The following is a 21,121-nucleotide window of genomic DNA, read 5'->3' as shown; positions in this document are numbered from 1 at the left end:
TTGTCAAATATATTCGTTTAGCTTAAGTCAACCGTTCTTAAAAATTGCGAGTGTTGGTTTGGGGACCGGAACTGAAAGTATGCAGCGTTTGGCTTCGCATCCTCCATAAAACCCCCGAAATGTTTCATCCTTGGTTGCCTAATTTCTCAGTTATAGATAACGTAGCCGTGGGTGTTATATTTTCATGAGGATGTACATTTTGTTGAAAACATTCATGAAGGAGCCTTTCACGTCAAAGTAAGTGATACACGATCAACCCCTACGCCGATTTAAATCATTAATCTTTGGTTTATTGTCTATAGAGGTTTTACACGATGGTGTACGTAGACTTCCACCTCGCGGATAACCATAAATACAGTCAATGGTAATGGCCCCCCTTTTATTTTTTTCTGGAATAACCTGGTATAAAACCAAGTCGCTTGGTGGGGATAAAACACTCGCTTCGATTGTAGTTTAGCTTCACCGCACGTGAAGCTGGCCTATACAATCACACTTGTCTTGTTCTGTATCATACCACACTTTGCTTGGTGTCATACCACACTCATTGCTTAGTGTACTAGTAGAACCACACTCGTTTCGCTCATGCTCACATTGCCTCCACTTCGTCAATCCCCCCATCTTCCTCCTCCTCTTCCTCCTCCTCAAAGTCTAGCCCGGCAAAAATACTCTCGGTCGGTGGCCGCCTCATCAACTCCGTCGCTGCAAACAATGGCCCGATCTGATCAAACCACCGCGCCTTCTTATCAATCAACGCCTTCATCCCGCTGTTCGCCGCCTGTTCATGCGCCAACTTGGCCACCGCATGAGCGAGCGCGGTTGGTGTCTGGGTCGGCGCGAGCTTCTTCTTCTTCGACTTGGGCACCTTGATCCGCTTGAGGTATGCCTGGTCGATCTGCTTGTCCAAGTCTTCGCTGATCGAGATAAACTCCTGCCACGCGATCTGCTCCTCGATGATCGGAATGAGTCGACGCTTGCGGATGTTGTTCGCCTTACTCACCGTCTTCAACTGCCCCTGGAGCTTGCGCAACTCCACACAAACCTCGTCATCCTCCATCTCCTCCAACCACACGTCCTCAATCGCCTCGTCCTTCTTCTTTTTGTCATCAGACTCCTTCTCGTTCAGGAACACTCCCACATACTTCAACTCACGTTTCAAGCGCTGCTCTAACGTGGCGTAGTCTGGCTTCGGTGCCGCGAGCGTGTGTTCATCGTCCGCGCTGATATGCGCGGAACACACTTCGGCCCGCCCCTCTTCCTCCTCCTCCTCCTCCTCCTCCTCCTCTCCCTCCGCCTCCTCCTCCTTCACTTCTATCTGATCAAAGTCGTCAAGCCCCATGAGCCCGCTAAGCAACCGCGAGCTAAGTGCACCCACAGACACGTCATCCGTGTCGAGGTTGTCATCGTTAACCTCCGAAAGCGAGCCCTTGGCCACGTACGCCTCAAAGCTCCTGGTGACTAGAGCGGCGCCGGGTGCACTGTCCTCGTCGGCCCATACCTCAGTGTACGGCCGCCCGAGTTTAGGGGTCAAGAACGGCAGGATCGATGGGTCGTAGCTGGTCTCAAGCGTCATGTTACTGGAGGCGTTGCTGTGGGGGTTGGGGTTTGTGCTGACGTTTGTCGGAAGAATCGCCTTCTTCTCGAGGAAGGCGATATCCTCCTCGCAGAATGGCCGGAAAAAGCTCTCAATGTGCGTGGCAAACGTCGCAAACTGCACCTGGTTCGCGGGCTTCAGATGCGACAAGTCTGTGTCTGGGATCGTGCCACAGAGCTTGTCCGCCAAGTCCGACGCGGGATACACGGAAACCGCGTACTTCTTCTGCAAGTATTCGTGCATCAGGGCCTCTGAGGCCGGAGGGCCTTCGTCCACGTACAACCCCAACTCCAGGGCACCCTCAGGAAGCGAGATGGGAAGCGTTTCGAGCGGTTTTACCGGTTCTTCCAGCTCTTCTGGAATATCCACAACCTCTTTTTTGACCTCAGTCTCGAGCTGGGGCTCGGGGAACGAGGAAACGGCATCCTCAAAGTCCTCACTTGCAGCGCGCGGCGTCTCAACCGCGGGCGTCACATTCTCCGGCACTTCTTCGCCGCGCTCACGGAGCACGTCGTCCACTTTTTCCAACAAATCGTGGTCTATACCGATAAGCCGATCAAAGGCTTTTACTAGATCGCGCAAATGCGTCTTGAGCGCGCCGAGCTTTGCGTTGTCAGGCACGGAAGTGATGGCATCGCCCATGATAACGCCTAGAGAGGCGTCGTAAGAGAGTTCAAGCTCCGCTAACGCCACATTGAGGCTATCAGAGATGGACGGGTCCCCCAGCGGGTATGGGTTTTTGCTGGAAAAGGGCGCACGTGGCGTCGACTTTGAGTACGATTTGGTTCGCAGCGTCCGGGGTGGCATCAAAAATGGTGATTGTAAATGGTGATTGTAAATGGGGATTGTAAACAGTGATAGTAAATGGAAAGCGAGTAGTAGCGAATGGAGGATTTCAGATACAATGGATGGGTAATAATACAGATGATGAGTCCAGCAAAGAGAAAGAGCGAGTTGCTCATGTTGACATCCTTCAGCGTTTATATCGTAGAGTGGTGCACGCACGCCTGGAAAATGTTAGATTAAAAAAAAAAAAAATGTAAGTCAAATGATTTCGCCCAGGATCGAACTGGGGACGTACTGCGTGTTAAGCAGGTGCCATAACCAACTAGACCACGAAACCACCCGATGAGGAAACGGGATTTATGACTGGACTCTTGCCATAGACCATAAAAGAGGCTTTCAAGTATGTAGAGATGTAAAAAGGGAGGAGCTCCAGAGGGGGGTTATTGGTACTAGAAAAAATTACTGTCAGCGCTTACCTAGATAATAACAACGTGTCCAGTTAGTCACATCAGGGCCCAGCTTGGCGGATCAGAATCCGACGTAAAGTCTAGCTTAGATATACAACTCCGTGAGCCTTACGGGAAACCAACGGTTCGAGGGCTGTTATGGTAAATATTACCGGTAGCACCGCCAGGGGTTTGGGGTGCATGGTCAGATTTATATATTGGATAGACAGGCGGAGTGAATGCCTTGTATGTCATCGTTAAGGGAGGCTCGTTATTTCATCGGGGTTTCACACACCGCAGTCTATGCTTCCCTCGGAGCCCAAATTGGTGCAACCCGGTCAACCTGTGGGAATGATTTATCGGCACATGCCTCTCTACAACCTGAATACATAAAAACCCCGGGGGTTCAAGATTAAACACATAACATAGTTACAGATAAAACAGAAACAGAAGTAAAGCAGTTTTTAGGCGGTGAAATCAACTCACCAACGCGGTTCCTATTTAACTTCAGAACCGTTGTGTTCAGCCCATTCGGCCTCGGCGGCCTCCTCTTCTTCGTCGTAGAGCTCCCCGTCCTGGGTCTCGTAGTCGCCACGAATAGACAAGGTTGGTCTGATAGCGGCCTGGTCCAAGGTCCACGAGGCCAAAGCGTTTTCGGCATCGATAATGATCTGCTTGGAGGCTTCGTAGCCGTCGTAGGCTGGTCTGCCCTCACCAGGGGTGATGGCGGAGTCGTCCAACAACTCCAACAAAGCCTTACCGTACCCGGCAATTAAGGCCAATTTTTCAGCCAACTCTCTCAAGGCGTCAAACTGATAGTTGAACGCAACCTTGACCTTTTCTCTGGTAATGTTGGACAATTGGGCCTCGGCGACAAGGGACTCAGCCTCAGCTCTGACCAACTCCTGCTCCAAGACCGGGATCTTTGGGGACTGTGGGTCCTTGTACTTCAAGTGGGCGATTTCATCGGTGATCTTCTGCTTTCTGTCACGGGATGGCTGGACGGAGGCTTCGATGTTTCTGATGGACTTCAAAGTAATACGGTACTGGTCGTACTTGTCGACGAACTGGTCTTCCAATTCACCAATTTCGTAGATCAAGACCCCCAACTTGTCGGTGACATCAGACACATCGTCGTCGTTGCCCTCACCCCAGAGGGACAATTGCTTGGCAACTTCACGACGTTCGCGCGCAGTCAATTCAATGGCTCTCATGACGTTCTTCTCCATCTTGACGAAGGTGGACAATTTACGGGACAATTCCGGGCCGAAGTTGGAGGTGGCACCCTTCTTCAAGGAAGAAGAGATGGAGGACTTACCGAAGAAACTGAACTTGGTGGAGGATGGTGGTGGCGGAGGGGACGCGATCTGAGCAGCGGTAGGCGCTCTCTGGGATCTCAAGGAATAAGTTCTGTGCATTTTGCGAGCTTATTAATACAAATAACAATTGGATCTAGCAATTGGTGTAGGTAAGGAAAGAGAGAAAAAGAAAGGAAACAGGGGGAGTGTACGAAGCAAAGGGAAGCGTGCAACTTATATAGAAAATTAAGGGGCTGGCGTTTAGCGTTGGGCGTCTATCATTGCGCCGACAGCAAAGGTGGCCATTTTTCCCTTGGCGCCTATCGCTACGCTTACGGTAATCCCAGAGCAGTAGAATGCAGGCCATCTGCGACGCGTGGGAGCAACTAGCCGGGAAAACCCAACGCCGCCGCAGCAACTGAGCTTCTATACGTGTTATCCGGCACTTAGGGGACCGTGGCCGTGGTTTCTGTGCGAAGTAAACCGCGATGCCCCCTGGGAATACGTAACCGTGCGTAAGAGGTGGGAGGCTACACAGCGGCTCTGAACTTGACTATGGCATTCGAGAACACGGTCTGAGACACATTCAACTGAATGGTTCGAGTTTTTCTAGAGTTTGAGCTCTCATGAGGCGTATCCTCGAGGGAGGGCGGATCCTTCCGGAGAATGTTTAGCGACTAGTTCAAACGCCGCAGTGGGTACAGGACCTATCATGTCCCAATTAGGCAATTTTTTCTCCGCGATCGTGGATGTGATAACCCAACTTCCGCCGCGAATATGAGCGGAGAATTGCGAGATCCAGAAACTTCGGCAGCATAATGTAAAACGGTGTTTTTAGACCAAAATATGTCACCATGCGTCTGAAACACCGTGTAGCTCCGAGTTGGACTCAAAGGCTGAACTCAATGACCCGATTAAAATGCACATGGTGACAGATCTGTGCTGCTTCTACGGGGCTCACAATTCTCTGGCCCATAATAAGTGGAAAGCAAGTTTTAGAACAAAAGCTGGAAAAATTCTTAAGTCCCGTATATCAGCGTGCCGGCTGCTTTGGACGGAATTCCCGGCTAGAATGGGATTTCGATTTTACCATAATCTACATACTTAGATATGCCAGGTCCTTGATCTAGAAATGAGACACAAACAGCTTACCAGGCGTTTGAAAGCTGATAATAGGATTAAACACCCGTAACTACCAAGTTCACCTCTATCGGACTTAAATATTCACCTATACAGCGAAACTAACCACCGATGAAAGCTCGTATTAACGAGCAACGAGACAACGGCCACAGCCAAATTTTTGCTATTGCCATATGGAACGCAGTCGGTCTTCATGCCTGTTACACTCTTCCGTTTCATCGAACCTAAAGTACACGTTGCAAGGAGCCTTTTTGATCTCAGAGGGTAGTCACAATTACTTAGCGACCTCTGAAATATCCAGCTCTCTCCCTATGATAAATGCGATCTTTGCCTCCTCAGCCTCTGGGCAATACAACTATCTTGCAAACTGATGAAATGTCCTACACCGGTCATCTGTTTTCTGTAAACTCATATATTATACATTACTCTTGCATGCCTGGACGGGCATTCTAAATCCTTAGCACCCTTCGACAGAGATCTCTGAGGCCTTAGACCTCTTTCTTTTTACCTAGACCTTTTGCTTCTTTGACTGCTCGGCCTGCTCCGCCGGACGCTTGAATGCGGGCCACGAAACCTTCTCCGTGATGCGCTGGTAGTCTTCCACTAAGCGCTCATAAGCAGTGTGCAACTTATCCTTACGGGTAGCCTCTTCCAAGTCAGCCAAAGCGTCGCGGTTCTTCGCATACAACCGTCTCTTGATCAACAAGCGGGTTGCGCGCGGCGCGGCGCCTTGGTGCACGAGGGCCATCTCGGTCAAGCGATGAAACTGGCGCGCATCCAACTTCTCCGCACGCTGGCGCGCGCGCAACCAGTCCGCATCGACATCGGCCGCGCGTACATCTGCAAGAAGTGTGCGCGCCAAGCGCGTCAAGTCGCAGCGGTCGCGCAAGTCATCGAACGCCTCCGACGGGTCCTCTACCGTGACCTCGGCCACGAGCGGGTCCGCAAGCCACCTCTCCATAAGCGTGTCGTACAACTTAGCACCCACGCGGCGCGACTGGTACGGTGGCAACACGATGAACTGGGAAATCTTCTTGCGCACAGACAATGCCGCGACATCACGCACATCGTGGCGCGCAGCGCCCTCGTATTTGAAGTAAGAGTACGCGGTCGCAAAGCCTGCAAGGCGCGGCTTGTCGCAGTCCTCGTACACCAAGAACAACTCCCACAAGTCGTCAGTCTCGTCGATATAAGACCCGGCCTCGATAAACAACAAGACAAAGATCTGGAGACGGCGGTGGAGCTCCAACGTGTTGAGGTCGCGGAAACTTGCGCGGTAAACGGAGAACGCACTATCGCGCGACGTGAACGACGCAATCTTGGTTCCCGGGATCTCGAACGTCGCGCGCTCACGCGTGCACGCGTCGACCCACGCGCCCTCGTCACGGAGCATCACCTCTTCGGGCAAGAATGCCAAAAGCTTGTCGTAGAGCTCCTTCTCTTCGTGGTCCGCAAGCTTCTCGTCGTATTTGACGTTCAAGAACGGCTTCATCGTCCACGAGTCGAAAACCAAGTTGATTGCGAGGTTTTTGTAACCAAACACCGTCTCAGCGTCACCAAAGATCGGATACGTGAATTGCGGCGCGAACGTAACCGCGCCGTGGCCCTCGGTGTCCGCAAGTGATACTTTGAGAGCGGTATTGGATGAGGCAGTCCAGATTTCCGGCTGGAAAGCAGCGGTAGATGATTCAGTCATTGTGTGTGCTCTGGTAGGTTGGAATACAGCGTCGCGGTGTAAGCATTTAAAAAATACGACGCTTACGCGAAGACGTCGCGTCTGTGTCAGCCACGACGCGCGCGCAGGATATACTCCAGCCGTGCCGAGAAGGATGAGGGTCTGGTGTATTCCAAACCTTTACAATTGAAATACTGTCACCAATCGTGGACTTCTGTCCATCTTGGTACTACACTCAATTTTTCTCTATCAATTTTTTTTGGCCCGGAATAATCCCCCAACCTTTACCAATTATCATTACTGCTCAGCCTCTCTCTGTCTTCCTGGCTTCCATCTTCCGCTTCTTACTCTGGTGCTTGTCCATCCACTTTTTATTCGCAACCTCGACGGTCTCGGTCGTCTTCTTCTTGCACATCGGCTCGTAGACACCCACCGGTCTACCGTTGCCATCGCCCAAGTTTACCCTGATCTTTTCTCCCAAAAACTCTGGGTTTGGTGCAATCAGACGGAGCATGAAGTCATTCACATGCTTCTTCAAGTTGGCCTCCATCCACATGGACCTGACAGTGCCCAAGGTACGGTTGTGCTTCTCGAGGCGCATCGGTGGCGCCGTGAACTGGATCTCATCGGGATACTTGCAGTCGAAGAGTATCAACGGGGTGTCGCTGGCCATGTCGTAGTACGGCCTGCACGGGTTCAGCACCACATCGAGCAAGTAGTCCACCACCAGTGGCGCCTCCAACTTTTGACCCACCAAAAACAACACCGCCACCATGCACCGCACTTGGTGCCACAAGAAGGCCGTCCCGCGCAAGTCAAAGACGTACCAGTTGTCGTTGTTGCCTTCATTGAGGGGAAGAATCTGCGCCGAAAGCATTGTTCGTCTGAAGTTCTTGATCTGCTTCGACCCGTCGAGCTTGCAGAAGTTACGGAAGTCGTGCTCTCCCTCGTACTTACGCGCAGCCTCGTTCATCCGGGAAATGTCCAAGCCCTCACTGTGGAAAATGTACTTGTAATGGCGCCATTCGCACGAGAAACGGGCATCAAAGGTCTCTGGGGGCGACAAACACACTCCGGAAACCTTGATATCCTTCGGCAAGAGGTTGTTCAAGATGTTTACGTAGTCGATCTCGGTGTCGTTGTTCGCTGGGTCCGCCTGCTCCTCGGGTGAGAACTTTGATCGCACGCGTAAGGACACTACCTGGTGCATCGCACTGACTCCGCGATCCGTGCGCCCACAGCGGCTGAACTGGAAGTCTGTTGGCTCCATCGACGGGATTAAGCGGCACTTGTGCAACGCCTCGAAAAGCGTGTCCTCCACCGTCGGCAACGGCGTCGGTTCACGCTGGAACGCGAGCCCGCTGTAGTCCCAGCCAAGATACGCAAACCGGAGCACAATGTACCGCGTGTGATATTTGGAAAAGTCAAACTCCTTCTGTTTGCGGGAAGCCACCGGGAGAGTGTTGTGCTTGGACTCCGTAACCGGCATACCGATGAGACGAGAAATCTCGTGGGAGCTCTTTCCTTCTAATTCCATGACCTTGATCAAAAGCTGTCTCTTGGACCATTTTGTGTAGTCCACCTTTTCCGTCCAGGCAGAGGCAGCTGGGAGTTCGATCGATGGGGCGGCCTCAACTGGGGCTGATACGGGAGCTAAGACTGGGGTTTTTTCCATGGTGACAGTTCGGATGAGCGGTAAAACGATTTTTGTTAGTCTCTGTCTGAGAACCGAAATCATATACCCGACAATGGTGGGGAAGTCCAGGTGTCTGTCACCGTTGGCTGAAATCGGTTGGAAAATTCGAAATTTTCAGTCACGTGAGTTGTGCGGCGGAGCTAGTTGAAGATAAAGCTCTCAGAGGTAAACTTGGGAAGTAGGTGGTGTAGGTTGGAGAGCTATCAAACAAGTACTCAAAATAAAGTACTAGAAGTGTCCGAGAATTCGGAAGCAATAGTGGCTTGTGTGTATAAAAATCTTTGGTAGACTCTAATCAACAAAAGGTGGTTGTTTTAGTACAATGAGATGAGATACCATGCGGATTCAGGGTGGTTGAGATAGTTATTCAAACGTACATGTCTTTCTCTCCTGTAAGAGTGCTATTATGGTTTGAAAAAACTTGTATTTTACGTAATATAGCTCCTTTTATGGTTTAAATGGATGCGCTTGGATCACCTATTCGCTCACTGATATGGCTTTTATCAGTGCTAAGCTTGGCCCTAAAAATATATTATATAGGTATATATAAAAATTCACTTATTAATCACTACGACTTACTTTTGTATTATATTTAATTTAGATTATCCATAAATATACTGGTAAATATAAATTCTACTATACATTTATACTACAATATATACATATACTATAATTAATGGATATATACATATTTGAACGCTAAAAAAGTATTATTTAAAAATAACCAAACCGTATTTGCTTCGCCCCATCTTTCCAGCTAAAAAAAGCCATATTGTTTCATATATTTCCATATACTCCTCATATACTTCCCATATTAATACAAACATTCTTATTCTCAGGTAAATCTAATTACCTTATCACGTGACCAAAACCTACATCACGTGCTTTGCTCATCGCATTACCTGCAGGCTGGAATATTTTTCATTCATCTCTTTACACTTTCCTATCTATCTCCTATTCCTTATACAACATGTCCACTTCATCGCTTGCATGGGAAAACCTCACATACGATCTCCAACCGTGGATCAAGGAGATGGTCAAATCTATGGGCTTCACGTCCATGACACCAGTCCAGGCGGCCACCATCCCGCTCTTTTGCGGCAACAAAGACGTCGTGGTGGAAGCCATGACTGGGTCTGGTAAAACCATGGCGTTTGGGATTCCCGTCTTGGAAAAAGTGTCACGTTACCTCCAACAACCAGGGAGTGATGGGGTTGTGAAAAAGGGCCACATGCTTGGAATCGTGCTTGCGCCTACGCGGGAGTTAGCCAACCAGATTAATCAGGTTTTCCAGGGGATGCTCCAGTTCCAGCCAGCTGACCATGTTCAGATCCGTACCCAGTTGCTTGTGGGGTCTTTGGCATCTGTCAGAGAGGACCTCAACACGTATGTATCGGAAAAGCCGCACATTTTGATCGCCACTCCGGGCCGGATGTTGGACTTTTTGTCATCCAACTTGGTCAGAACCCCAAGCTTGGAGATTCTCGTGTTGGACGAGGCAGATAAGCTACTTGATGTTTCGTTTGAGATGGATGTGAGGGCCATTATTAGGCAGTTGCCGCGTCAGCGCCGTACGGGCTTGTTCTCCGCGACGCTCTCGTCTGCCGGAGACACGATTTTCAAAACGGGGATGACGAATCCGGTGAGAATCAGTGTCAAGGCGCAGAAATCAGGCCAGGCGATGCCATCGTCGCTCGGGATCAGCTACCTCGTAACCAAGCCCGAGCAGAAGCTCCTCAACTTGCTTGTGCTCCTCAACAACTACCACTACAAAAAGGCGATTGTGTACTTCCCAACATGTACAGGGGTGACGTATTTCTACAATATGATCCAAAATTTGGTGAAAAACAGGGTGCTTGATGGTGAAGACTTGAAGTTCTTTTCCTTACACGGGAAGCTCCAGGCCAAGCCCAGAATCAAGACCTTGAATGCATTCACGGACGCCTCTGCCTCGGGCGGGAAGTCGATATTGATGACCACGGACGTTGCTGCCAGGGGGATCGATATTCCAGATGTGGAGCTAGTCATCCAGATGGACGCTCCGACGGACCCAGACGTGTTTTTGCACAGATGTGGGAGAACCGGAAGAGCCAACAAGGTGGGGAAAGCCATTGTATTGTTAAACGAGGGCCGCGAAGAGGACTATCTCTCGTTTATGGAGGTTCGCCACGTTGAAATGTCCGAGACCAGCGTAGATTTGAGCCAGTATAGCGAGTTTTTCGAGAGAATCACGGCCCGGGTCAGAAAGTGGATTTTGGGCGACAGGGCGAGACACGAGTTGGGGGTAAAGTCGTTTGTGGGATTTGTCAGATACTACTCCAAGCACCAGGCCTCATCCATTTTCAGACTACAGTCTCTTGATTACTTGGGTTTGGCCAAGATGTACGGGTTAATGCGTTTGCCAAAGATGCCCGAGTCACGTTATGTTCCCCAGGAGTTGATGCCGGAAGAAGGTTGGCTAGGCGAGAAGATTGACATGGATGCGTATGCGTACAAAGATGTCCAGAAGGAGAAGTCGCGTTTGGACACGCTCGAGACGGAGAAGCAGAGGCGGCTTGAGCAGTCGGCGAAGCGCAAGGAGTTTAAGCATAATAACACCGCGTGGAGTGACAAGACGGACACGAAGGAGGGCAAGGCCGTGAGAAGGGAGAAGATGAAACGGAAGAGAGAGGCGATCCAGAAGCAAATTATGGAGGAGCCGAGTGACGATGAGGACCAGGTGGTGGACTGGAAGGATATGGTGCGGGCCAACAAGAAGAAGAAGAGCGATTCGGGGATGCAGGGGTCGTTTGATGATTTGTAGAGAGGGTGAGCTTGGCGAAGGCTTAAAGCGAGAGTAGCGAGGCGCATGAGGAAGGTAGAGTTGCGAAGGTAGGGTTGCGAAGATATAGTTGCAAAGATATAGTTGCAAAGATAGAGTTGGCTCAGCGAACAGACATCAAGTATATATAATTAATTCATGTTACAGTAAAACTTAGATGTGTGTATAATTGAGTGGCTACAAATGTAAGGTGGCTTCACTTCCCATGATGGCCTGGATACCCCAATCTTGTCCGTATCTCAGTCCAATATAGCGGTGAGTGTCTACACAGGTGTGGCAAATTCCTTACGTCTTCACTCCCTCCGGTAAGAACACCTCTGGGGCGATCATTTCATATATAAACATCGTTACATCTCCGTTTAACGGAATATCCGCTAGACTTTCCGAGAACATTCGGACATGCCATGCTTCCGGATTAGCCGACACTTTTACCACCCTACAGATAAATACCATTTATAAGACATACCAATATGCAGATGCAAATGCAAGGGTCTTATGTACAAAGGACTAAACCATGACCCAAAGCAACAAATAAAAAAAAATGCAATAACGCCCAGATAACCCATCTCTGCTTACCTAGACAATTCGTCTCTGCCTCAACTCCCGCACCAAGCTGGGACCCACACCACCGGAGAGCACCCGCATCTTCTTGCGATGGGCGCCCTGGATGGCCTGCTTGCGAGTGCTCTTATGAAACTGCTCGATTTCAGCCCACATCTCGCGCAACACCAACTGCAGTTCGTGGTCGAGAGAGCGAAACTCCTCGCGGGTGACGTCCGTGACACTCACACGCGGCCGGACCTCTCTATAGCCTACAGCATGCGCCACTTCGCGGAACTGGCTCAGCGGAGGCATGCGAGCAACGTCCGTATCAAACTCCCTGCGGTCCCAATGCAACACCAGGTTAATCCGCTTGTAGAGCCGGGACTCTTCTTTGGAGAATCGCGAGCCGTCCACCACCAACGTACCCTGTTCGTTAGCGTCTTCGAACTTGTCACGGACTTGGAACTTCACGAGCAACGTGCTGATGCTGCGATCCAAATAAACGGTGCCAAACTTCCGCCGCATCGTGTGGAGAATAATGTGCACATTGGCACGCCAGTTCTCAGTTATCCCTGCGTTGTAGAGTCCCTGGAGCATGTGTTTGTACGTCTCCGGCGATGGCTTCACGAGATGGGCGGACTTGTACCTTATCGTGTTCATGATGGCCCAGCACAAGTCTATTCTTCCACAGGCCGCGAACTGCTCAAGAAACACGTTCATCGTGGTGACACGCACCCGGACAGGTGACCTTGGATTGTACGTGAGATACTTCTCATACACGGCGTAGGCCTGCAGGTAGCGGCCCTCCCGAAGTGCGACCTGGATGACCAACTCAACCATGGCGGCGTCGTAGTGGACGATTTCCGTATCCACCAAGTCGGCCAACTCCGCCACGAGGTCGGTGCCCGTGGCCTTGAGCTTTGGGGATATCCGCGCCGCCACGATGTCCGCCATCACGGAGCGGCACAAGCCGCGCGAGATCGGCACGTTGTGGTCCACAACCAGCCGCAACACGCTCTGCCGCGCCATGAGGTTGTCCATGGTGTCGTACACGAACCGCCAAGTCTCGCTGTCGGCGCTGACATTCATGTAGCGCATGGTCTCCAAGATGCCCACGGCGAGTTTAAGCGGGTTCTGTGAGTGGGTACGTGCACCGTACTTGCTTATGGCTTGGAGCACGATGTTGAAGCTCGCGGTGTTGGGCACACAGCCATCGATGTTCATGCTGAGGAGAAGCCGCTTGGCCACGTTCAACTGGCCTTTCCGCACCGCAAAGTAGTACATGGCATTGTTGAACGAGTCCACCGACCGGCAGTGCTTCATCTCCTCGTTTTCGAGGCTGTGGAGGTGGAGTATCAACCGCGGCACAATCCCAACGTTCAACTGGGAAGACTTCCGAAAGTAGAACCGGCCACGACACAAGTACGCGACATACTCACCAAACGTCTCACGCGTGGGGTCTTTGGGCAAGGGTCTGAGCTCCCTGTAGTGGGCTTTAGCGTGTATCGTGTTTTGAGGCGAGGAGGGCGGGGTTTTGGCCACCTTGAGAGACCCGAGAAGCGAAATGATACGCTCAAAGTCGCGTGATTGATAGTTCATAAAGAGGTCGTGGTCACTGAGCCGTTCCCGCATATATTGATAACGCAATTCCCTCCGTGAGCGCTCCGCGAGCGCCTTCTGTCGGTTGTCAAAGTCTTTCTTAGTGGGCGGGCCGTACGGTTTAGACATACCATCGACGTAGTTTGCAAGTGATGAGAGATATGGCCGGTAGAGGTTTCGCGTATAATGGGAGTTTTTTTGGACAAAGGGAAGTAGTGAGAAGGGATATTCAGGAAACCCTGTTTCTGGTAGCCCACTAGGGTTTTCTGAACTGGTCGGGGTTTCCAAACCATGGATAGAGTTCGCTATATGCTCATTGGAGGAGATCTCGGTTTTCCCGAGGGGAAGGGGTTCTATATACCCATGTGCCGTCTTTAGAAATCCATTACTGGGGTTTGTCATACCGGTGGGGTTTTGTGTGGAGTTTGAGGCGCATTTTGCTTGAAAATCTTCCGACGCCTTTTCAAGAGCCATAAGCAAGTCTATCTGATTTGGTTGTGATGGCTCTATAAACGGGATTTTTGGCGTCGTGATCGGAGTCTTTGCGACTTTTGGCCCGCCTTTGCTTGAACTCACGTTGTGGACGGCTGGGAAGAGGATGGGTCTGGCCGGTCTTCCATTCTGTCGGAGAGCCCTGATCAAGTGGGATTTCAAAGTACTCATCAACCAGCACCAAAAACTAGCGATAAACAGCAAACACAAATGGGGGAGTAAAACGCCAAAGGCTCTTTTGTCGGCGCTTAATTTCAATGCACCGATTCGTTATTTATCGGATATTTTTCAGACAGAGTCACGTGCATTTACACGTGATATAAAAACCTATCTCGAAAGTTTTTCTCATAAAAGTCTTGCATCTGCTTAAACCTTTGGCGGGATTTGCCTCCTCTTCTCATTCACAACACATCCATCATGTCTAGAGAAGGTTTCACAGTCCCAACTGGCGATTTGGCTGCTGCCGCACACGGTGTCGTTTCGAAACAAGTGGCTGGTGCCGGTTTGAACAAGAACTACGGTGTCAAGTACTTGTGTCCTAACTGTTCTTTCGAGGTCTCCTTGAACAAGTCGGATCCGATCCGCTGCAAGGACTGTGGTTACAGAGTGTTGTTCAAGAAGAGAACCAAGAGGATGGTTCAGTTTGAAGCCCGTTAAGGCTGTCTTCACGTACGCCCCGGCGTACCACATACCGTGTCTCTCTGGTTGACGACCATGAAAAGGAGTCTGTTGGAGCGCTTGCCATGGCCCGTATCCGTGCTTGTGTACGGTTGTATATTATCTATATAAATAATCAAGTTGTTTTACTAGCTGAAAGTAGCACCATGGCGATTTATCGGGGCCATGGAACGATAGTTGACGGATGGTATAAGTATCTGAGCATGCATTGTCGCTTAACAGGGTAGATGTGAGGCATTTTCACCGTGATTTCCTTGAGTTATATATTGTATATAGTGTGGGTTAGGATAGATATCAGGGCATCGCGCTTTTCTAAGCTACCTGGGGCAGAATAAAATGAAATAAGGATATAAGTGAAGATGGGCTTGAATTAGGGTATAGCCCAAACAAGTCAGCTAAAAGATCCAAATTAACTGGCAACCAAGTCCTGGACAGACTATAATGGAGCAAAAAGGTAAACCCGACGCGGGGGTCGAACCCGCAACCTTGTGATCGCGTACTGCTAAGAGTCACACGCTCTACCGATTGAGCTAGCCAGGCTGACTAATAAGTACGTATAATATACACATGAATACACTCAGGGTGTACTACCTGTATCTATTCCCTTCCATCCCGGCTCTTCCGATGCTTCACCTATTCGTCTAACTCAACTTACATTAACAGCTCTTTGCACTCACGAAAAAACTACATACAATCTCGAGCGTCACTCCGTTCTTATACAACCGGGGATATCATGTATTGGCTTACTCCAACTCTTTTACAGTACCATCACTACCAAGATGATATTAAATGAATAAATATAGTGCACCAGTAACGCTTCGTCACTCTAATAGATATACAGACGTAACATCGCAATACCCCTGCTCGACAGTTTTGAAATCTAAACTGCGTCGGTAAATACTCAACCATGGAAACTATACCCTTGTGTTTAGCCAGTCTCTAGTCTTGCTTTGAGATTTGTATCTTGGTAGCCTTTTTATTGCCATCTGGTAGTCTTTTAGTGCCATCTGAATCCGATCTTATTGCGTAAAGGCCCTGTTCACCTCCTCAATTCGGTTGTTCTCCGTAGACCTGTTTTTATACACAGGCTGCTTCTCATACGCATTAGGACTCGGGGACCGTTTATGCTTGTGCTGACACTTTTTGGCGCGGTCTTTCCGCTCTGACCCCTCGTTATTGCTGTCTGATTCACTCGACAGTGAGGACGAACCACTATCGGACAGCTCACAGGCCTCAGCATCAGGATCGTTTGGATGGAAGATACAGCAGATCTTGGACTTTTTGCGGTTGAGGTGCTCATTATCCACAACACCCTCCTGCCACTTCACCTTTGGCTTCTTTCCCTTCTTCTTAGTCCCGTCCTTGATTGCGCTGTTAGTGGACGCGCCTTCGGCAACAAGACGGAGGCGTGTCTCGGTGCTGCTTCCAACGGCGGCCGTTTGGGTTGTGCTTCCAAAAGAAGAGTTCATTTCAAGTTGGTTGGTATGGCGTCAAGAATGAGTGTCTGAAGCTGATCCAATTTGAAATGGCGTGACAGCCATGAAGGCAAGCAATAGCCATGCGTGTATCTACCGACATCACATGACCAAATCTCTGCGTGCCAGTACCAGCATCAGACGCATAGTTAAGCAGCTTTTATCAGGCTTTTGGCATATGTTTCCGGGCGCCTCTACTCGTAATATCACTCCTAAAATCTCGTTATGCCAAATGAAACCAAAAGAAAGACAGAAAATGGTATGTATAGCCAAGTTAATAGTTGGTTTGATGGATATTTGAGCGTTAACCCGCCAGATGAGTGACCTATCAGACCCCAGCGCCCGTTCATTACTAACCTCCCAGACAGTTCAAGCGATAGAAAAAAACCAAAGAACGTTCAAGCACTGAGTAGCTTGAAAGGAATCCCCAACAGAAAGCACTACCGCCACTCTTACCCCCAATCGTCAGCCGTTACCTGCCTCTCTGTGGCTTCTGGGCAGGAGATTGTCGCCCTGGGGACGGCCACCGGGGTGGTCACTTTCTGGGCGCGAGATTCCAACTCAGCCCAGTTAGAGGTGGCTAAGTCCTATTCCACTCACGCTGGCCGCAAAGTGCGCCAGATTGTGTACGATAAGGCGGGGAAATTACTGGTGAGCATGGCGGAAGGCGATGCCTCGCTCAAGATGTATGAACTTTCGTCGCTTGACATGATCAACGATTTGCCCTTACCCTTCACCCCGGGCTGCATTGCGTGGTTCGAGTACAACAACAAACAAGGACTTGTAGTTTCTGATAGCGCCTCGGCTGATGTGTACTTGTTGGACTTGGACGAGTACCAGTCAGACGATGAAGACGACCAGGACAGGGGCTTGGTGAAGATATCTCCGTTGCACAAGTTTCCAGTGGTAGCTATGGCATTCAACTACAAGTACAGCTGCATGGTCAGTGTGGATAGCAAGGGAATGATGGAGTACTGGGCCCCCGATCCTGACGCTAACTATGCACCACCGACCAGTGTCTTTAAACTCAAGTCCCAAACCAACTTGTACGATTTGAGAAAGGCCAAGGCATGGGCTAGTGACATCCAGTATTCGCCAGACTACGAAAGGCTCGTGGTCAGATCTACCCCCGATGAGTACATCCGGGTCTTTGATTTCCAGACAGGCAAGACTGTGTTGGTGATTGACGAATCGGTTGCGGCGAATAAGGGCAGTTATGACCGCTCGGATGAGTGGTTACTGGCTGAAAACCTCAGCCAGCTCGAATTTAACGCCAAAGTAAAGACAGAAGCTGACTCCGCGCTTCTTAGAAACGTCGCCATTGACGAAACAGGCGATTTGCTCATGTACGCTACGCTCGTTGGCATCAAGGTATACAGTATCAAGGCCGGTCAGTGTGTGCGTGTCCTAGGGGTTGCTGAGTCACTAAGTTTCGAACACGTTGTCATTGTGCAGTCCTCCTCCTTCGCGCTGAGATTGCTCACCATCGAAATGGCCTCTGCCACCAACGATATCATCAGCAAGGAGTGGCTGCAGTCGCCTATGTTGATTTCTACCGCCTCCAACAAGGATAGGATCTACGTGTTTGATAAGGACGGCGGAGAAAAGTTTGAGGAGTACAAGTTCGAAAGAGACAGCTTTGTGGGCGCTCAACAGGACGTAAAGGGTGCGAGATTCCAGGCTGCGAACGCAGAAAGGATATCCCAGAATACGATCGTCACGTTACACACTAGCATGGGGGACATACGCTTAAAGCTCTATCCGCAGTTCTCTCCGCTTGCATCTACCAACTTCCTCAGTTTGTGCAAAAAGAACTACTACGACAACGTCATCTTCCACCGTGTAATCAAAGGCTTCATGCTTCAAACAGGTGATCCTACGGGTACAGGCACTGGCGGTGAGTCTTCGTTCAAGGATGGGGCGCCCTTTAAAGATGAGTTCACCCCACTCTTGAGACACAACAAGCCGTTTGTGCTCTCTATGGCCAACGCCGGTGCCAATACGAATGGCTCGCAGTTCTTCATTACCACTGCTAAAGCCCCTTGGTTGGATGATAAGCACACCATTTTCGGTGAAGTGGTGTCAGGTGAGCCCATTGTGAAGGAAATTGAGAACCTTGAGGTTGATGGTGAAGACAGACCGCACGACCCGCCAGTGATCCTCAATACGTCTATAGAAGAGTAATATAAAAGTATGATATAGGGTAGTGCTCTCCGGATACTGGATCTACTTGTAGTGGTACCTAGTGCCAGTTTGGAACATAAACATAGTTGCTTTAATTGATTATAAAAGAAAAATGTTAAAAAAATGCCTCCAGCCAGATTCGAACTGACGATCTCCTCATTACTAGTGAGGTGCCTTACCAACTTGGCCATAGAGGCGAGCTCTGAAAATTTTGGTTGTTACACTCTATTCAGAATAAGCGCTAAGCTGCTTTTCTGATCTAATGTGATACTTGGCAAAGGCCACTGGATACAGAGATTATAAATATTGGTATCTACAGCCTAGGGACTAAGCTCATACAAGACGTAATAAAATGCTATTAAAGTTTTGTAAATATATATATATATGTATTGGACTAGTATATAGATTTATACGTACCATTTAGCACAATTGTATATGTATAAACTAAGTATCGATGTAACTATTAGTATTACAGCACTTTCTGAATCACCTCTATTTCTTAGAATTAATCCGTCTCACAGTGTCTAATTACAGCTCAAAGAGTGCTTAATTACAATTCAAAAAGTATTTAGTTAAAATTCGAAAGGCGTTTAGCTACAATCTAAATGGCCCAGTTCAATATTAAAAGTTTCAAAAATATTATTAAATAAGAACAGTTGTAATAAAACAGAAATAAAAGATACGCATCAAGAGAGCAGGGATGATACAGCAACACCTTGTTTAGTGGAAAGCATACGAAAAACCACTGAAACCTTTTTGTACCAGCCCAACAGGATTGCCAAAGGCCATAGGGAACAAAACATAGGTTAAAACGGAGACATGTATACGGGTAGTGGGCCAAAGAAGCACATCAAGCAGGCTAACGTAACGGGGGAAAAAAAAAAGAATAGGGGAAAAAATACGAGTGGTTGTGTAAGGCCGTGAATGCTTAAGAGAACAACTTCTTCAACTTGCCGAAGAAAGATCTCTTCTTCTTACCATCAGTCTTGGTGGACTTGACAGTTTCGGCGACCTTGGCCTTGGATTGGGCCAATTCAGACTTGGCAGCAGCGACAGGGCTAGCCTTGGATTCGGTGACTGGAGATTCGGCAGCAGCATCGACAGGAGCTTCAGTCGCAACCACTGGGGTTTCGGCTGGAGCAGCAACATCCTCGGTTGGGTCAAGGGTCTTGTAGCCAGTGGTAGCGACGGCTTCTGGTTCGGCATCGAGTGCGTCAATGTCAGTGGTGTGTTCTGGCACGGTAGCGGCCTCAGCAGCCTGCTCAGCTTCGATCTGGGCGTTCAAGTCCTTGGCGTTGACCTCAGAGATCTCAGAGAATTCCTTGATATGAGCGGCGTTTTCTGGGATGACAACCCCTGGTTCACCAAGGGTGACCTGTTCGTGTTCGGAGGATGGCAAAACGGTGGTGGAAATCCCTGGAGCGGCAGCGGCAGCCTCTTCGGCTTCGATCTGAGCGTTCAAGTCTTTAGCGTTAACGTTAGAAACTTCGGAGAATTCCTTGATTTGAGCAGCGTTTTGTGGAATCACAACACCTGGTTCACCAGTGGTGACCTGCTGGTTCTCAGCGGATGGCAAGACAGTGGTGGCGAAGGTTGGTTCGGAGGCTGATTCCGGTTCTGGGGAGGCCGTAGGGGAGACAGATTCCTCCGTACCGGAAGTGCTCTTCTTCTTCTTCTTCTTACTCTTCTTCTTGTTCTTCTTGACCTTCTTGGTACCGTCAGCGGCGTCAGCGGCGGTTTCCGGGACAACAGCGTTCAAACCAGCAGCCTCTGGGATTCTAGTGACAGTGGCAGCGGCAGCAGCCAACTCAGAGTGGTACAAGACGTTGTTTTCAATGCCAGCATCATCCTTCTCAATGGCAGAGGTTGGGGAAACGGTCCATTCATCGTCAACGACGTACTTGTAGGCAATTCTGTCTTCGTCAACCTTTTGCAATGGGACCTCTAATTCGAAGGAGCCATCGGCTTGCTTGACCAAGTGATATTGCTTGGACCAGTTGTCAAAAGTACCGGTGACGATAACTTCCTTAGGACCAGCTGGCCAGGAGAAAGTGTGGGTGGACATAATAGTAATAGGGTGTCTTAGTGTGTCAAGCGAGTGAAAAAAATATGGGGTCTATTCCTCAATCAAAATATACAGTAATGCAAAACTAGCAATATTGTGATAAAGAGGTTCAGGCCACAGTTAAGCAGCTGTTTTTTTTAAGCCGAACGACGTTCGGGGTCTGACATGTATATTTCTTAGTTACAGGACAAGAGGCGAAAAAAGTAGTAGGGTATCCGGGTAACACCATCCGCCTCTTTCGGATGTTCTAGAAAATGCCTGATGCAGAATAGGCATGATCGTACATGCAGCCATCGGTAGACCGGAGCTTTTCGAGGGTGGGCTATGTACGAAAAAGGAGATGACGCACAATCCAATAAGGGTTTTCGAGGGATGGATATAGGGAGGCTGGGTAAATACTCTAACCAAGATATCTTTGGCGATAAGGCTGAATATACAACTGATTTCTCCCGTCAGAGGATTCAATGTCTTATCAATAGCGTATTAATGCAGGTCTTTAAGCTTCCCATACGTTCTGGTAGGGCAATAGTGCTTGCGTCATAACACGCCTATGAGTGTAAACACATAGACCGTAAGCATATCGAAGCTAGGTCTTCAAAACAACTTGGTACAGTGCTAGAAACCGGTAGGCT

At 49.4% G+C, this 21,121-nt stretch overlaps 10 protein-coding genes and 3 non-coding genes across 13 annotated transcripts; 3 read left to right on the top strand and 10 right to left on the bottom strand.

Annotated features, from left to right (window-relative positions):
* Positions 1–268: 268 nt before the first annotated feature.
* NGG1 (histone acetyltransferase) lies at positions 269–2,537 on the bottom strand. The gene has a single exon (XM_019129136.1). The coding sequence runs from the start codon at positions 2,396–2,398 to the stop codon at positions 587–589; it is 1,812 nt and encodes a 603-aa protein (XP_018984993.1). The 5' UTR covers positions 2,399–2,537; the 3' UTR covers positions 269–586.
* A 103-nt stretch (positions 2,538–2,640) lies between these two features.
* Positions 2,641–2,714, bottom strand: BABINDRAFT_t224. The gene has a single exon. It is a non-coding gene; the product is annotated as a tRNA-Val (tRNA).
* A 566-nt stretch (positions 2,715–3,280) lies between these two features.
* PIL1 (lipid-binding protein) lies at positions 3,281–4,269 on the bottom strand. The gene has a single exon (XM_019129135.1). The coding sequence runs from the start codon at positions 4,239–4,241 to the stop codon at positions 3,321–3,323; it is 921 nt and encodes a 306-aa protein (XP_018984992.1). The 5' UTR covers positions 4,242–4,269; the 3' UTR covers positions 3,281–3,320.
* Positions 4,270–5,652: 1,383 nt separating this feature from the next.
* On the bottom strand, positions 5,653–6,992 carry HAT1 (histone acetyltransferase catalytic subunit). The gene has a single exon (XM_019129134.1). The coding sequence runs from the start codon at positions 6,955–6,957 to the stop codon at positions 5,770–5,772; it is 1,188 nt and encodes a 395-aa protein (XP_018984991.1). The 5' UTR covers positions 6,958–6,992; the 3' UTR covers positions 5,653–5,769.
* A 175-nt stretch (positions 6,993–7,167) lies between these two features.
* On the bottom strand, positions 7,168–8,917 carry BABINDRAFT_162029 (pseudouridine synthase). Its single transcript, XM_019129133.1, has one exon. The coding sequence runs from the start codon at positions 8,609–8,611 to the stop codon at positions 7,241–7,243; it is 1,371 nt and encodes a 456-aa protein (XP_018984990.1). The 5' UTR covers positions 8,612–8,917; the 3' UTR covers positions 7,168–7,240.
* Positions 8,918–9,602: 685 nt separating this feature from the next.
* On the top strand, positions 9,603–11,487 carry SPB4 (putative ATP-dependent RNA helicase; the record flags this gene model as incomplete). The annotated part of the gene is made up of 1 exon (XM_019131018.1): positions 9,603–11,487. One exon carries the CDS (start codon positions 9,603–9,605, stop codon positions 11,433–11,435), a length of 1,833 nt encoding a protein of 610 aa, XP_018984989.1. The 3' UTR covers positions 11,436–11,487.
* Positions 11,488–12,029: 542 nt separating this feature from the next.
* On the bottom strand, positions 12,030–13,724 carry BABINDRAFT_8559 (uncharacterized protein; the record flags this gene model as incomplete). Its single annotated transcript, XM_019132826.1, has 1 exon — positions 12,030–13,724. One exon carries the CDS (start codon positions 13,722–13,724, stop codon positions 12,030–12,032), a length of 1,695 nt encoding a protein of 564 aa, XP_018984988.1.
* A 780-nt stretch (positions 13,725–14,504) lies between these two features.
* RPC10 (DNA-directed RNA polymerase core subunit) lies at positions 14,505–15,649 on the top strand (the record flags this gene model as incomplete). The annotated part of the gene is made up of 2 exons (XM_019132825.1): positions 14,505–14,728; positions 15,607–15,649. The coding sequence occupies 2 exons, from the start codon at positions 14,505–14,507 to the stop codon at positions 15,647–15,649; spliced, it is 267 nt and encodes an 88-aa protein (XP_018984987.1).
* Positions 15,223–15,305, bottom strand: BABINDRAFT_t223. The gene has a single exon. It is a non-coding gene; the product is annotated as a tRNA-Lys (tRNA).
* Positions 15,463–16,234, bottom strand: BABINDRAFT_13958 (PPP1R11/YPI1 family protein; the record flags this gene model as incomplete). The annotated part of the gene is made up of 1 exon (XM_019127126.1): positions 15,463–16,234. One exon carries the CDS (start codon positions 16,232–16,234, stop codon positions 15,785–15,787), a length of 450 nt encoding a protein of 149 aa, XP_018984986.1. The 3' UTR covers positions 15,463–15,784.
* Positions 16,235–16,333: 99 nt separating this feature from the next.
* Positions 16,334–18,457, top strand: BABINDRAFT_50631 (uncharacterized protein). The gene is made up of 2 exons (XM_019132154.1): positions 16,334–16,499; positions 16,605–18,457. The coding sequence occupies exons 1-2, from the start codon at positions 16,466–16,468 to the stop codon at positions 18,422–18,424; spliced, it is 1,854 nt and encodes a 617-aa protein (XP_018984985.1). The 5' UTR covers positions 16,334–16,465; the 3' UTR covers positions 18,425–18,457.
* A 91-nt stretch (positions 18,458–18,548) lies between these two features.
* Positions 18,549–18,621, bottom strand: BABINDRAFT_t222. Its single transcript has one exon. It is a non-coding gene; the product is annotated as a tRNA-Thr (tRNA).
* A 390-nt stretch (positions 18,622–19,011) lies between these two features.
* MDG1 (Mdg1p) lies at positions 19,012–20,609 on the bottom strand. Its single transcript, XM_019131017.1, has one exon. It carries the CDS (start codon positions 20,487–20,489, stop codon positions 19,353–19,355), a length of 1,137 nt encoding a protein of 378 aa, XP_018984984.1. The 5' UTR covers positions 20,490–20,609; the 3' UTR covers positions 19,012–19,352.
* Positions 20,610–21,121: the final 512 nt, after the last annotated feature.

The sequence above is a fragment of the Babjeviella inositovora genome (genome assembly GCF_001661335.1).
Source record: "Babjeviella inositovora NRRL Y-12698 unplaced genomic scaffold BABINscaffold_7, whole genome shotgun sequence".
Lineage (NCBI taxonomy): Eukaryota > Fungi > Ascomycota > Pichiomycetes > Serinales > Babjeviella > Babjeviella inositovora.
Note: the sequence above shows the minus strand (reverse complement) of the source record. Positions and strands in the feature narration are given on the sequence as shown.